The 13,911-nt window shown below is 38.3% G+C and overlaps 4 protein-coding genes across 7 annotated transcripts; 2 read left to right on the forward strand and 2 right to left on the reverse strand.

Moving 5' to 3' along the window:
• Positions 1-2,840: 2,840 nt before the first annotated feature.
• On the forward strand, positions 2,841-6,209 carry LOC117632499. 3 transcript variants are annotated; one of them, XM_034365998.1, is made up of 7 exons: positions 2,841-3,301; positions 3,796-4,014; positions 4,106-4,279; positions 4,392-4,498; positions 4,708-5,018; positions 5,114-5,712; positions 5,746-6,209. In XM_034365998.1, the coding sequence occupies exons 1-7, from the start codon at positions 3,089-3,091 to the stop codon at positions 5,911-5,913; spliced, it is 1,791 nt and encodes a 596-aa protein (XP_034221889.1). In that variant the 5' UTR covers positions 2,841-3,088; the 3' UTR covers positions 5,914-6,209. The 3 variants fall into 3 exon arrangements, with proteins under 3 accessions (XP_034221889.1, XP_034221887.1, XP_034221888.1); XM_034365996.1 differs by having other exon boundaries at positions 5,114-6,209; XM_034365997.1 differs by having other exon boundaries at positions 5,138-6,209.
• A 188-nt stretch (positions 6,210-6,397) lies between these two features.
• LOC117631660 lies at positions 6,398-7,606 on the reverse strand. The gene is made up of 2 exons (XM_034364930.1): positions 7,350-7,606; positions 6,398-7,203 (listed from the first exon to the last, which is right to left on the reverse strand). The coding sequence occupies exons 1-2, from the start codon at positions 7,455-7,457 to the stop codon at positions 6,697-6,699; spliced, it is 615 nt and encodes a 204-aa protein (XP_034220821.1). The 5' UTR covers positions 7,458-7,606; the 3' UTR covers positions 6,398-6,696.
• Positions 7,607-7,817: 211 nt separating this feature from the next.
• On the reverse strand, positions 7,818-11,463 carry LOC117629680 (peptide chain release factor PrfB2, chloroplastic). The gene is made up of 7 exons (XM_034362245.1): positions 10,556-11,463; positions 9,993-10,205; positions 9,461-9,562; positions 9,145-9,282; positions 8,624-8,928; positions 8,349-8,502; positions 7,818-8,248 (listed from the first exon to the last, which is right to left on the reverse strand). The coding sequence occupies exons 1-7, from the start codon at positions 11,225-11,227 to the stop codon at positions 8,114-8,116; spliced, it is 1,719 nt and encodes a 572-aa protein (XP_034218136.1). The 5' UTR covers positions 11,228-11,463; the 3' UTR covers positions 7,818-8,113.
• LOC117629682 (RNA pseudouridine synthase 1) lies at positions 11,393-13,787 on the forward strand. 2 transcript variants are annotated; one of them, XM_034362249.1, is made up of 2 exons: positions 11,393-11,827; positions 12,706-13,787. In XM_034362249.1, the coding sequence occupies exons 1-2, from the start codon at positions 11,401-11,403 to the stop codon at positions 13,371-13,373; spliced, it is 1,095 nt and encodes a 364-aa protein (XP_034218140.1). In that variant the 5' UTR covers positions 11,393-11,400; the 3' UTR covers positions 13,374-13,787. The 2 variants fall into 2 exon arrangements, with proteins under 2 accessions (XP_034218140.1, XP_034218138.1); XM_034362247.1 differs by having other exon boundaries at positions 11,399-11,827; positions 12,700-13,787.
• Positions 13,788-13,911: the final 124 nt, after the last annotated feature.

Genomic DNA, 13,911 nt, shown 5'->3' on the forward strand with positions numbered 1-13,911 from the left:
TGTTTTTGATTGCCAGCTCATCCACTGGGCACACATCGATAATATTTTCCTAATTAGGCAACTGAAGCTATTATCTTGGATCAGTCATCCACTTAATGTTGCTGATGCATCAATCACTAGGGTTTTCATTAGAACATCTGCAGCTTTAATGTCAACGTCAGTCATCACTCAATCATCAATGGTCTTGTTTAGTCATCTTGCTTGATGATTTTGGTTGTGTTATCTATAATCAATGATTAATTTCTTATCTTGATTTAATCCAATTGGTCAAGGAGAGTAAAACATGAACACGTGGGGATTAACTATAAAAATTCCCATAATGACGTGGGTTTAAGTGTTAATCATATCTCTAGCTACCCCATCCTATATATTCTCGTTAGTACACGTGTGTTCATCACCCGCTAATTAAATATGAAATCACCCTCTTTCTTACGTCTTGGTTTGTGTGCTAACATATTGGTGCATTAGGCTAATTGTATATATAAATCCAAATTAGATATTTAGTGATGTGCATCAAATCTTCTCGACATGCCTTCACTAATCACATGCCACAATTCTTCTTTAAACTATAATATTACGAAGCAGCCACGCTCAACTACACAAAAACAATCATTATTGCCATGTGAATAGCTCATTTGGTAGAAGCTCTTCCACATTCACTCATGTGAACGAAAATTCGATATTCCCTGACACCCAATAAATATCTCCATTTCCATTCGTTCGTGCTAAAAACTATAACAAACAAAAAAGAAAAAGAGAAATTCCTATATTTTTGTTTTTTCCTAAACACTTTGTTGTGCAATTGTACAAGGCTATTGCACTAGGGTACTTGGAATGGCTAGACAAAGCCCACAAACGTGAAGTACTAGGCAACTCGAATATGGAAATTGGATAAGTTAAATAATTGTAGACATAATTTTTTAACTCCAAATTCAAAGTACTCTCTCACAAACACAAAACCAGACATTTTGTATCCAACTAGTTGGTTCAAATTTCTCAATCTGCTGAAGTCAGTTTTATTCGTTTCAGAAAAGAAGAAAAGAGAGGATAAACTTCATAACTGGTTCATGAATCATGCCCATTTCTTGGATTGTGAATTGGGAAGGCCATGGTCACTTTATTAATCCAATTATATATTTCCTTATTTGGAAAGTATCAAATAAACCTAGTTTTTGTTTTTGTTTTTTTTTCCCAGGAACCTAGTTTTTGTTATTGGGCTGACTCTTTTTTTTTTTTTTTTTTTTGTGTCTAGATGTTAGAAGTTGACTTTGACGGGGAGGTGGGAGGGAAGACATTTTTTGGAGTTCTATAATTAAGCAATCTTAAATAAAGAGTGCTGCTAAACGAACTTTAAAATTAACTTGGTACACCCTATGATCTAAGTACACCATAATATTTTAATTAAAATGTAAAATTAACTAAGTACATCCTATAGAACTACCAAAAATACCTATGGTACACCCTAATACTTGTAGCATTATTTTATAGTTGATTTTCAGCTTGATTTTTTTAATAGTGTTTATAAATCATTGACTTTTCATATGGATTTATGCTTCTACTAAAATTGTTGACACTTTTTTTGCAATTTCAAGTTCTTGCAATCACCACCTCTTTCGTTAAAAACATAATAGGACAAATGGGAGATTAAACACAAATTATCTCATAACATTTTTTGTGTTGGAAGAAACCAAATGAGCAAAAAGCCATCATAATTACCCATGCATGAAGCTGAGACAAACACATGGAGATTTATCCATGGCTCCAAAAAAGCAAAAAAAAACAAAAACAAAAACAAAATGCTTTTGGTTGTTCAGAGAGAGTCCAGGTATGTCATATTGATTTTCATATTCATAAAGAAACTTTGACTTTGACTTTGATTCGGTTTCTTTTCTTATTGCTGATTAGGTAATTAGGATGATAAAAGATAGTTGGAGTATAAACACAAAGAACAGGAAGGCTTCATCTGCTCCAATCCATTCTGACTTGCGAATTACAAAGATGGGAACCATGTAATCTCTTGATTAGGGTTGAATATGGTTAGTAGGATGTACTTATTAAAATTATATTTGTTTCACAATTCCATATATCCTTTTTGGTCATTTTATATTAAGGTAAATCAGTAATTCAATATATATTTTTGTAATAGGGTATACTCAGTTAATTTTAGGATTCGTTTAGCAGCACTCTAAATAAAAATAGGTAATATGGTTTATTTTCCTAACAAACTTTAATTTAGAGTTTAAAACAAAAAATAAGTCTATTTTTCTTTTCGGTTACATAAGCATATTCATTTTGTCTATTCATACTATAACTCATACTCTATACATTACATGCTAATACAGTTGCTTCATTATTTCCTTGAATGGTAAAGTCCATGGCCAACTATTTAACACAAATTCATGTATTTTATTTTTATTTTTTATATAAATGATATTTTACTTTAATCGAATCTAAACTACGAGAGGGATATTCAAATTCGGATGAAGAGTGGAGGGAGAGCACATCCGGCCGAAGCATGTTTTTCATGCTTAAGTTAATAATTTGACATAAAAATGGAAAAGAGAACTTTAAGCAGCAGTGTTTAAAAGAAACAAAAATTAATTTATCTAACTAAACAGTTCAACCAGAAATAAAATCCAAAACCAATATCTTTTTTCCTCTCTTTTCAACTAACAAACCTGAGTACTTGCCTTAAAACCAGGCGTATAAAAAAAATGGAAAATTTATGTGGGGCCCAATGAAAAGGAGGAAAGATTCCACGTGTAAAAGAATGACCTCAGCAGTCCTGCGTCAAAAGGAGTTCTCCTCTCAACCTTTATAAGCCCAAAGCCAGAGTCAGCTTTGCCTCTGCAATTGTCACACAAAGTCACATTCACACCCGTCACTTGCTCTGTTTTGCTCTGTTTCCCCTGTTCTCGCCGCTTCTCTCTTTCCCTCTCTCTCTCTCCTCCAATTCGTTCACAAACACTCGTCTGAGACTTCAACTGAATGAAACTCAGTTAATCTTCAACGGGGTTTTGCTTAATTTCGTAATTTGCTCATCCGAAAAGACAGGAAAAAAGAAACCAGAAAAACAAAAATAAAGAAAATGGTTCAGGGGATTGATTCTGATGGGATTTTCAGGTGGAACGATGATTTTGATGGCGGTGGTGGGTTTAGTGACGCTTCTGGTGCTTCTGAGTGGTCTCAGAATTCGGAGTCTTTGAAGCGTGACATTGGTTCTGCTTCTGCTCATGAGCACAATATCTCAGAAGCTGCAAACAAGAGGCTCAAGCAAGTTCCCATTGATTCTAATGAAAAGGTTTTTTCTTTACACTTATATCATTTTATCTTTTATGATGAATTCAAAATTTTTTTGTTTTTGTTGTTTTGTTCTTTCAGGATTCTCATGCATGGATCTTGAATCTTGACATTTTTATGACTTTAATTGGTTTTGTGGGGTTTATTTTAGATTGAATCTTATGCATGGGGCTTTTTGGGTCTTGCAGGCTTTAACTTTTCCTCTCTTGTTGGTTTTTGTTCATAAAAGTTGGCATTTTGATTTCTCTTTCATTGTTGTTTCATTTTAATTGTAACTATTGGAAAAGTAAAATACTAGAGAGAAGAAAGGTTTTCCTTATTTCTCTATCATTTCCCTCGTATTAATCACGGTGGCCTATTTTCCAGCAAAAACACGTTGGCCTTTCTTCTAGGTTTTTGTTTCTATCTTTCATTCATTTGAATAGGTAACTGTGTATTATTTCCTAATTGTGTAATGTTTCTATTTTTAACGTTTTGTTGCTGCATTCTTTGTAGGCTCAACTGGCTCAAATTCTTCTAGGCTTACGTCCTCTTGGTTTGAATCTTGGGAAGACACCCTCTTTTCTGGACTTAACAGAAATGAATGTGCCCCGGAAAAATAAGATTATTCGAGCACCCGAAATTATTCATAATGATTTTCAATTAATGTCTGACAAGGAAAAACTGAAGGCTTCTAACTTTGGTGCAACATTACTCAGAATTGGTTCATTTCAGGTTGGCACTTTAACAATCTGCAACACTTTGATTTAAAGTGGAGAAAAAATAAAACTTTTTGTTCATTAGATTCTGATTACAATATGTGCAGAGAATAACTCAACATGAAGGTGATCTGGTGGCCAAATGTTACTATGCTAAGCGAAAACTGGTGTGGGAAATCTTAGATCAAGGTTTGAAGAGCAAGATTGAAGTGCAGTGGTCCGAAATTTTATCAATGAGAGCTGTTATTGAAGAAAATCAGCCTGGAATTCTAGAAATTGAGGTTATATATTCTTCCTTGTGATATTCATCATAACTATTAATTGGATAGAGATTTTTTCTGTATGAGGCACATTTTTTTGTCTCAAGGTGTTGATGTGGTGATGTTTTTGCAGTTAAGCCAGCCACCTTCTTTCCACCGGGAATCGAATCCGCTGCCAAGAAAGCATACCATGTGGAATGCGGCAACAGATTTCACCAACGGTCAAGCTCTCATTCACAGGTTCTTATCCTAATTATTTCTTGATATTTATAGTACTGATGAATTACACCAAACAGCACAACTTCAGAATCAATGGTTCTCTTATCAAAATGATTCACCAAAAAAAGATTTTTTTAGCTTACTATATTTCCTATCTTCACTTTGTCATCTGTCCTTAATTGTTCAAGCAGTTGAGCTGATGTAGCTTTTTCACAACGTTCTGTTTGCAGGAGGCATTATGTTCAATTTGCTCCAGGTGTTCTTGACAAACACTATGAGAAGCTCGTAAAACGCGAACTCCGGTTTTTCGAACTGAGCCAAAAACCTTTCCCAAGTCGAAGATCTCCCTACTTTCAGTCAGACTCCAACGATGGAATTGCAGAATTTTCTTTTAATTTTGATGGACATGGGCCAGAAATCCCCTCCAATTTACATTCAACCTTGTCACCATGTGTCCAGACACCTCCTACTCAACAAATTCGAAGATATGAACAAGCCAAACCATCTCTTAGGATCAAGGATTCGACTTCACCAATATCAGGTAGTTATATTGCTTCTTTCAACCATATATAGCTTTTCTTAGGCTTTCACCACATACACTAATGTTGTTTTCCCAAATATCTTGTGATGATATAGTTATGGATTTTTCTTCGACTTTAGATGAGGTAAACTGCTTCCAAGCTGTTGAAAATCCACATATGCCATACTGGGATCAAGGAAGAATCACAGAAACGACCAACTTTGCAGAGTTTTTCGGAGGAGAGCAACTTCCAGGATTGGTTTCTGTTGCTGCAGCACCTCAAATGAATCCAACCATTTCCTTCCAGAACTTTAATGCATATGATCAAGCGTTGGAACGCGCTAATCTAGAGTCTCAAATGCTCGCTTCCATTGAAAACAAGTTGTTCCTTGAGTCACAAGTTGAGTTTAGTGATCAACAATTCATGACACAGGCCAACTCGCTAATTGGATTCCCAGAGCAAGTGAATTCTGCAGTTGGAACTGGTACAAGGCACACAAACTATGGACAACAAATGACTGGTAACGGAAACTTGGTTCCCAGTGCAACTGTTAATGCACTCCAGCCTCATCCAAAGAGCTGGGTGCCGCCACCACCTCAACCAGCCAGCTGGGGGGTGCCGCCACCACCTCAACCAGCCAGCTGGGGGTTGCCGCCACCACCTCAACCAGCCAGCTGGGGGGTGCCGCCACCACCTCAACCAGCCAGCTGGGGGGTGCCGCTACCACCTCAACCAGCCAGCTGGGGGGTGCCGCCACCACCTCAACCAGCCAGCTGGGGGGTGCCGCCACAAGGTTCTGCCGAGAACTCAGGGATGTATATGGCTGGGCACAACTCACTGCATTCACCTTTCTCTCAAAATCAAAGGATGGAAGATTTCAATAATTTGGCAAACCTTTGGAATCCACAAAGATGACCTGGGATAAGTGTATATTGCCTCAGTTTCATCCCTTTGGTTAGGTTAGTATTATTTTTGTGGATATCCTTGTAGAGAGGGATTATATAGTCTTGATCCCCTGTTTGTTTGGTTGGTTAGTGCTTGATTAGCATTTTTCCTTTTTAATTAACTTTTCCAAAAGCATTCAGGCTTCAGCGTTGGCAATGCTTCTGTCCAACAATGAATGGTCCGAGGGATGTTCTTGAAATTTGTTCAAGATTTGGGTATACATGCATTCCATATGAAAATCTCTCCAATTCCAACCTTGACGGATTTGTAACATCTTGCTTAATCTAATCTAATCTAATCCAAGTACAACAAATTTGACATCCAGTGATCATATAATTTAATCCAAATCCACCCAAAAAAAAAAAAAGATTATACAAAAAGAAATTCCCAACAAGTGGGGAGAGGGATGGATCCTCATCAAATTACCAACTACAAAGTCATTAATTTAAAGCCCGTCTGCAGAGGACAAAGGATTTCTTCTTCTTATTCAATAAAATATACATAAACAAAGAGACATACACTAAACAAGTTAATTTGTGTTACAACCTTCAAGACCCAAAATTACAGAGCAGGTAATTAAAGAATGGCAATATGGAAGCATATACTCTCATCTACTTGGAGGAGAAGCAAAGCTAAAGTAAATGGTAAAAAGCAAAGCACACACAACTTAGTCATCCTCCTAGAGTGGATGTATAGACAATAAAAACTAAAACTAAACTAGTCTAACAAGATGGCCTGAAGAAGCAGTAAAATTCAAGTCTTCAAAACTTGTGAGTCTTCTTCAGGCACAACAGCTGGAGGTTCATCAGATTTAGCTGCAACTTGATGGTCTTCACCTTCACCTTGTTCATTTAGTTCACTAAAACTCCTCTTCTTGGATACAGAATTTGATTTCTCCTTCTCATGTGAATCACTTGCTGCTGTTTCCTTGCCTTTGCCTTTGCCTTTGCCTTTACCTTTCTCTTTTTCTTTTTCCTTGTCATTGGCCTTTTCATTGGCATCAGGAGGAGGAAACAGCGGCGGTTCGCGGCCACTCAATTTGCAAAATACCCTTTCAACTGTATGGTTGATTTCCTTTCCCAATCCATTGTTGTCTAAAATTAACTCCCAAACAGACTTAGAGGCCTTCTCAAGCACTTGGGTTTCAAGCTCCTGCCTAAGTGCATCAAAAAGCTCTCTTTTTGTTTGTTTCTCGGCCCCAGGAGTGTTGAGAACTTTGCTCTGTTCCGCCATTTTAATGGTCGTCTTCTTCAGCTCTTCCTGCAAAACCCATTAACCATTACCATTATAATTCACAAACAAACGAACAATTATGCTCCAAAATTCTTACTTACCTTTTTTTTTTAAAAAAAGAAAAAACTAAAACAAAAAGAGAAAGAGATAGAGAGAGGGAGAGAGAGAATTACATTGGCTTTGAGCTGATTGATGATCTTTAACCTGAGAGCATCAATGGTACCATCGTTCATCAGAGACTCTAATACATCTTCGGGGGTTATCACCGAAGAAGAACCCATTCTTCAATTCTCCTGCAAACCTATAATCGCGACGCTCTCAAAGCTGCAAGCCCTAATACTCCGATTCCAATTCCGATCCCTCTCTGCGCGCGCTCTCTCTCCCTATCGCTGGCTCCGTGGAAGCCCTAATTGTAAACGACAGGTATTTTTTTTGGAATATAAAAAGAATGGGCTTAATTATGGACCTTCACAAAAATTTGAGCCCAAAGGCCCACAACGAGGCCCATGCTAGGATTTTTGTTTAAATATTTTAATATTCTAGGATCTTATTAGGAAATATTTAAAGCTTAAAAAAAAATTTGAAGAAAAAGAGAGGAGAACGGGTTCAGCACATTATCAGTAACATGTTTAAGCCGTTGATAAAAGAAGAAAAAAAGTGGATAATATATTAAATTTACTACTAAAATCAGCTCATATCATCAACCCATATTTCATTACAAAATCAGATTATTACCAAAACTTTTGGTATCAAAGAATGTTATAAAGTAATTTCCATCCTATCCTTTCACCGGATATACAAATGTCATCCTAAATTCTGGCTGCCTTGCATGGATCGTAGGCGAACGACTGAAATATATCACAAGTTCGATGTCTGGACATGCAGCACAGATTCAGCCTTGCTGAAGATACGCAGGGTAGTCAAGATGAAACTTGTTTTAGCGGTCATCTTCATCTTTATCCAAGGAAGCTGATAAATAACTCATGATGAAGCCATCTAGATCTCCCTCAAGGACAGAATCGGGATCCGAGACTTCGTAGTTTGTTCGAAGATCTTTCACCATCCGGTATGGCTGCATCATAAGAAGCAATGAAAGTTAGTGTGGCTTAGGTTGTCAATGGCATGGAGGATAGGGATGGAAATTTTGTGCTGCTAGTAGTACTAGGGCGTACATGGAGCACGTAGCTACGTATCTGGCTGCCCCAGGTTATGTCAGTAAGAGATTGTGAATACTGTGCATTCATCTGAGTCTGGCGTGCCATCTCAAGCTGGTCTAGTCGAGACTGAAGAACAGCCATTGCTGAAGCTTTATTCATATGTTGTGATCTGTACATAGAAGAAAAATGAAACTCCATAACAAGGATGAAAGTTGGCAGTTCTTAGTTCCAAACATAAAAAGCAAAAAATGAGTAAGAGTTGCACAAGAACATGCAGGTGCATTTAATACCTCTCATTTTGACTAGTAGCAGTAATTCCTGTAGGAACGTGAACAATCCTCACAGCACTATCAGTTGTATTAGCGTGCTGGCCTCCAGGTCCCCCAGAACGAAATCGCTCAATGCGCAGATCAGATTCATTAATTTGTACATGAGCAGACGCGTCTTCATTGATTGGAGTCACAGCAACAGCAGCAAAAGAGGTATGCCTGCGCTTACTACTGTCAAAAGGTGAGATCCGTACCAACCTGTGCACTCCTACTTCTGCTTTGGCATATCCAAAAGCATACTCACCATCAACTTTAATTGTTGCCCGCTGCAAGAACATATTGATCTGAAGTCAGAAAACTGGTACAATCTTGAGTTAACAGGCTTTTACTGCAATATAGTCTGTGTGGGAGGGTGGATTGGCACATGCATGCGATATGCTGATTTCTTCTACTTTACTGAGTAAAAATTACTACAGATGTTTCATGGATCCATTTGACGAATACAAAGGATCAGTTGACTAGAGGATGGTAAGAACTTGAACCTTGATTCCCGCAATCTCACCCGGCATTTCATCCACCACAGATATTTTATATCCACGTTGTTGAGCCCACATTTTATACATCTGCATGACCATTGCTGCCCAGTCATTGCTCTCTGTACCCCCAGCTCCTGATTGAACCTACATTGCATAAAAATTTCAAGGGGCTTGCTCGGGATATATACAACCACAACTATGGTGTTCAACTTTATAACATCCGGGATAAGTACAAAATGCCAACCAACTATGCGCTGATACATGTTTCAAATAATGTAGGAAATTTTGATGCAGAATAACATGATGTAAATATCAAACGGACCTCTATGTAACATGAGCAAGGATCCTGCTCCCCAGCTAACAAAGCTTCAGTCTCCTTCTCCTTTGAAGTTATTCTCATTTTAAGCAAAGCGTTCATGGATTCCTGCAAAGGAGAATCCACATAACTGAAAAGCACAATGCATGCTGTTCTGAAGTACCTTATTACTTAAATTAAGGGACCCAACTTTACGGTAAGGATTCAACATATGACCAATTTAATTGATGCTTCTTGAATTAACGTAGAGTGTTAACTGCTGGCTAAATTCAATAATGAAAGCAGTTATTGGATTGATTCTAAGCAATGGTTACAATTATATAATGTGGGCATTGATTCAATAATGGATTTTTCACGATTTGGCGTACATGACAAAGTAATTATATAGTTCAAAGCACCAGCTCACATAGCAGATTACATCCTAAATTAAATCTACAATAACCAGTGAATAAAACATCAAATTGATGCTAATTGTTCAAGATGGCACAAACCATGAAACAGAGTGATAACATGCCTATGAGAAGTATTGAGGGCCCACCGATTCCAGCTCTCCGTCATTCTCTTCACAGGCAAGCTTTACCATGTCTATATGCTCAAGCAATTCCCGCTCAAATGCCTTCACTTCTTTCATTTTACCCATAAGTGAACCATGCTCACGGCTTATCTTCCCTGCATGTACAGGATCATTCCAAAGGTCTGGTTTATTCACCTCCGCTGATAACAGATCCAACCTAACCATCAACTTCTTCCACTGCCACCACAAACAGAAAACTTGTACTTAAAAATTAAGCCCAAGTAGGTCATATACAAACCCAAACCGAAATCCATTCAGCATTTAGTAACAAGAGTTATACTTCAGAAACAACTAAAATTTCCCACCGGAAGAAATACTCAGCTTAAATTCACTTCAATCCAATACAAACAGAGTACCAACCAAACCAAATGATTGAATCCCCATCATAAGCAACAAAATTATGCTTCCAAATGAAACCCAAAAATTGCAGAGGAAAAATAACAAATCAGTCACATTCCATTACGTACAAGTCCTGATTGATTAATGAGCACAGGAACATAATAGAATGATCTCATTATAAGTTGTACCTGCAAACGTTTCTTAATTAGATGAATGGATTGGGCAATTGCAGCAGCGTGACTCTTCCAATCACTCTCATCCTCATCCAGAATTAGCCACTCACTAGCAATGATTCGATCAACTGTAAGCCCATCACAGGTCGACGGCTCCATAGCAGCCTGCGTACCAAACAAGCAACCCAAGCTGCAAGGCGCGAGACCAACACGAGACGAATATAAACTTTTCACCATTGGAAGCACCAAAACACCACACCCAGAAGCCAAAACCTTGTTTTCTGTGCTCAAATGCCAAATACCACGCCTTTGTGAACCAAATGAGATTGAAGACAGGGGACTACAATGAGACCCAGTGATATTTTTCCCGGAAGCAGAGCTTAAAGCCAGAGGCTTGGAGCCTGAAACGAAGATATTACGTGAAAAGGTGTGATTGTGGACAGACCCAAGTAGGGTTTTTGAGGTTTTAAGCGAAAACGAGGACGACCCAGAATCCAAAATCCTCTTGTTTTCAATTGAATTTGATAAATTTTGAGGCTTTGAGGGTTTATTCAGTGTAGTGGGTTGGGGTTCAGATAGAGTGGAGAATAGTAAATAGGGAACAAACTGGGTTTTAGCTTCAGGGTTTTGACAAAGAACCACCCAGGATCCACTGCTTGCTCTCTTTCTGAACATGAAAGATGACATTTTCCTTCTCTAATTTTCTGGTTTCTAATTGGGAAAGATATAGCAGAAAAATAAAAACTTTGAATTTGTTTCTCTGATGTTCGAGTTCGGGGTTTACCAGAGACTCAGATTTTCCTCTGGAGGGCTTTTTAATTGGAGCTCCTTGAGTTAGTTTTGATTAGAAGAAGGCATATATGTCAAAACGATGTCGTATTTATGCAAACCAGTACAATTTGTTGACAAAAATGCCCTTCCCTCTTCCTCACTTCTCTCTCCAACCCGCCACTCTCTTCTTCGCCCCAAAAGCCTTCGTTTTTCTCAGCCGCAGCTCAATCACCATGTCAGTCCAGTCCGACGCCATAAATCCCAGTTCCCAAAATGCCCTCCAAACCTCCCAGAATTACCCCGTGCCCCTCTCCCCGCCTCTGCCACCCATCTCAAAGCACATAGAGCTGGCGAGAGCCATGTCTGCCTCCTCCAAATCCAGCCTCTTTTCCCTCTCTAGAGACGACGTCGTTTTCGAGGACCAGTGGCTCATTGTTGTCAACAAACCTCAGGGAGTTTACTGTGAGAGCGTGTTGGAATCGGTCCCTCAGCTTCTCTGTGACTCGGCCGAGTCAGGTTAGCTCCATTTTCTTTTGTTGGGCTGTTTTCAATCCTCTGGGTCAGCTTGTTGCTAATATATTTAGCATGACGTTCAAGTTTTATGTAGTTTAATGGACTTAGTGGGATTAGAGTTCGAAAAATCGGCCTAGGCGGGTCTAGGCGGGTCTATGAACATTCTGAAATACTATAGATTATTAGGCTCAAAGGCATCATCTTTACCCGTTCTGTTTTAGTATTTACTAAATAGATGAAGCTTTGTGTTCAATTGTGGTAGCATTTGGCTGATTGGCTGTGTTTCACAGATGCACAAATTTTCTCGTTTTGTTGATATGTTTGATATTTGCTTCTCATCAATATGAGCTTTCTTTCCACTGGCCATTCTAGTAGAGTTTTCGGTAATGTACTTGCTAAATCGTTATCATATATTGCTAAAAAAGTTTATCTGAGATATACTGATACTGGATTTTTGTCGCTTTAGTCTTAAATGCGTACAAATCCTTCAATTTTGAATAAAATATAAACCAATGTACTAACTAAGGACCTGAGATGGTTCAAGTCCTTCAGATAGGTTTGTTTAACCAAAAAAAAAAAGGTTTAGTCGATGCCCTTTTCTTCTTTTCTTCCTTTTTGCTGAAAACTCATGTAATCAATCCTAATTAGCTGGGATAAAGGTTTAGTTTTGTTGTAGATTCTCCAGTCAATTGGCACCAAGTTCAGTTCATTCTAAAATGGTTTAATAGGCATAATCAGATTCAGGAAAAGCTGTCTATTTCATCTGATATGCGAGTGCTGACTACTTAAACCTTATGGTGGGCAGAAAAGAAGTTTTTGAAAGAGTTGAGTTTTGTTGCTCTTTTGTTAACATTGATCAAAGTTCAAATTATCAGTTGCAGGGACCCCGGCCAACCAGCTAGAACTCCATCTTGCAAATCGGCTTGATCGTGACACTAGTGGGCTAATGGTAATAACCAAGTCACACAAAGTAGCTACCAAGCTTGTGAAGGCATTTACTGATCACAAAATTTCAAAAACATACATTGCACGCTGCATTGGTTCAGCTCCGAAATGGGAAAGAATCACCCTTAAATCAGGTCATGGTCGGTCAAAATTTGGGGCCTGGCGAGTGTATGCTGCTTCAGATGTAGGCCGTACACTTCCAGGTGGATCAATGGTCAGAGACATGGAAACATCCTTTGAAGTATTATCAATAAATGGACAAGGGAGCTTGAAAGAGCCATCTGAATTTAAGAAAGATGAAGCAAATACTATAGTAGTTCAAGAGAAAGCTGTAATAGATAAAGACACAAAGAAGGATGATATTTTGGTGAGAGCGCGTCCTAGGAGTGGAAGAACACATCAAATCCGCCTGCATTGCCAGTATCTTGGAATTTCCATAAGAGGGGATGTCAAGTATGAGGGCGTGTATGAGTGGAAAGGGAGAACTTATGATGGCCATGAACTTCATGCAGAGAGCTTGTCTTTTGAGCACCCCATTACTGGTCTTCCAGTAATGTTTCAGGCACCTGTACCTTCTTGGGCCAGCCAGGCTTTGCAGCCCTAGTTAAGTGAGTCTAATGGTTTCGGTGTTCATTTTCCGGTTTTGAGAAGATCGATCTTCCAAATTATGGGCAGGTTTCATGCATAAAAAATGAGAAAGCATAGCATAGAGTTCTAGTGTGCATCTCTGACTGCAGTTGATAACTTGATTCTATGTGAAGGGAACTGTATTTTCTTGATTCGTACTTCAACATGGTTATTATTGTCTACCGGAAAAGGTTTTAGGTTTGATGCTGAAAGAAAGCACACAATTGTCTCCAGTTTGCCACAGAAGCCTTATCTTCACCTCACCATCAGCTCCTTACATTCAGCTTTGTATGATCATCCTGGGAGAATGGTTTGGGATTGAAATGTCAAAAAACTCTTGTAAGTAAACAAGTTGCAAGGAAAATCTGTTGAACCATGTTTTCTTCTCAAATTTGCAATTACCATAATATGCATGCATGTAGTGCTTTGAAAACAACAAATTAACTTTGAAATTTCCAATTTCGAAGAAGCCCACAATCATTGAATTAGCTGAAAATTTTACCATTTTATATGAC

The sequence above is a fragment of the Prunus dulcis genome, chromosome 6, assembly GCF_902201215.1.
Source record: "Prunus dulcis chromosome 6, ALMONDv2, whole genome shotgun sequence".
Taxonomy (NCBI): Eukaryota; Viridiplantae; Streptophyta; class Magnoliopsida; order Rosales; family Rosaceae; genus Prunus; species Prunus dulcis.

What these genes read in the sequence shown, in the direction of transcription:
- LOC117632499 (XM_034365996.1), top strand. Translation starts at nt 3,089, where the DNA reads ATGGTTCAGGGGATTGATTCTGATGGGATTTTCAGGTGGAACGATGAT. An exon ending in CCATTGATTCTAATGAAAAG is followed by an intron (nt 3,302 to 3,795) that starts GTTTTTTCTTTA and finishes CATTCTTTGTAG; the next exon opens with GCTCAACTGGCTCAAATTCT. An exon ending in GGTCAAGCTCTCATTCACAG is followed by an intron (nt 4,499 to 4,707) that starts GTTCTTATCCTA and finishes TTCTGTTTGCAG; the next exon opens with GAGGCATTATGTTCAATTTG.
- LOC117631660 (XM_034364930.1), bottom strand. Translation starts at nt 7,457, where the DNA reads ATGGGTTCTTCTTCGGTGATAACCCCCGAAGATGTATTAGAGTCTCTG. An exon ending in TCAATCAGCTCAAAGCCAAT is followed by an intron (nt 7,204 to 7,349) that starts GTAATTCTCTCT and finishes TGGGTTTTGCAG; the next exon opens with GAAGAGCTGAAGAAGACGAC.
- LOC117629680 (XM_034362245.1), bottom strand. Translation starts at nt 11,227, where the DNA reads ATGTCATCTTTCATGTTCAGAAAGAGAGCAAGCAGTGGATCCTGGGTG. An exon ending in TAATTAAGAAACGTTTGCAG is followed by an intron (nt 10,206 to 10,555) that starts GTACAACTTATA and finishes TTGTGGTGGCAG; the next exon opens with TGGAAGAAGTTGATGGTTAG. An exon ending in CTTGCTCATGTTACATAGAG is followed by an intron (nt 9,283 to 9,460) that starts GTCCGTTTGATA and finishes TATGCAATGTAG; the next exon opens with GTTCAATCAGGAGCTGGGGG.
- LOC117629682 (XM_034362247.1), top strand. Translation starts at nt 11,401, where the DNA reads ATGTCAAAACGATGTCGTATTTATGCAAACCAGTACAATTTGTTGACA. An exon ending in CTGTGACTCGGCCGAGTCAG is followed by an intron (nt 11,828 to 12,699) that starts GTTAGCTCCATT and finishes TCAAATTATCAG; the next exon opens with TTGCAGGGACCCCGGCCAAC.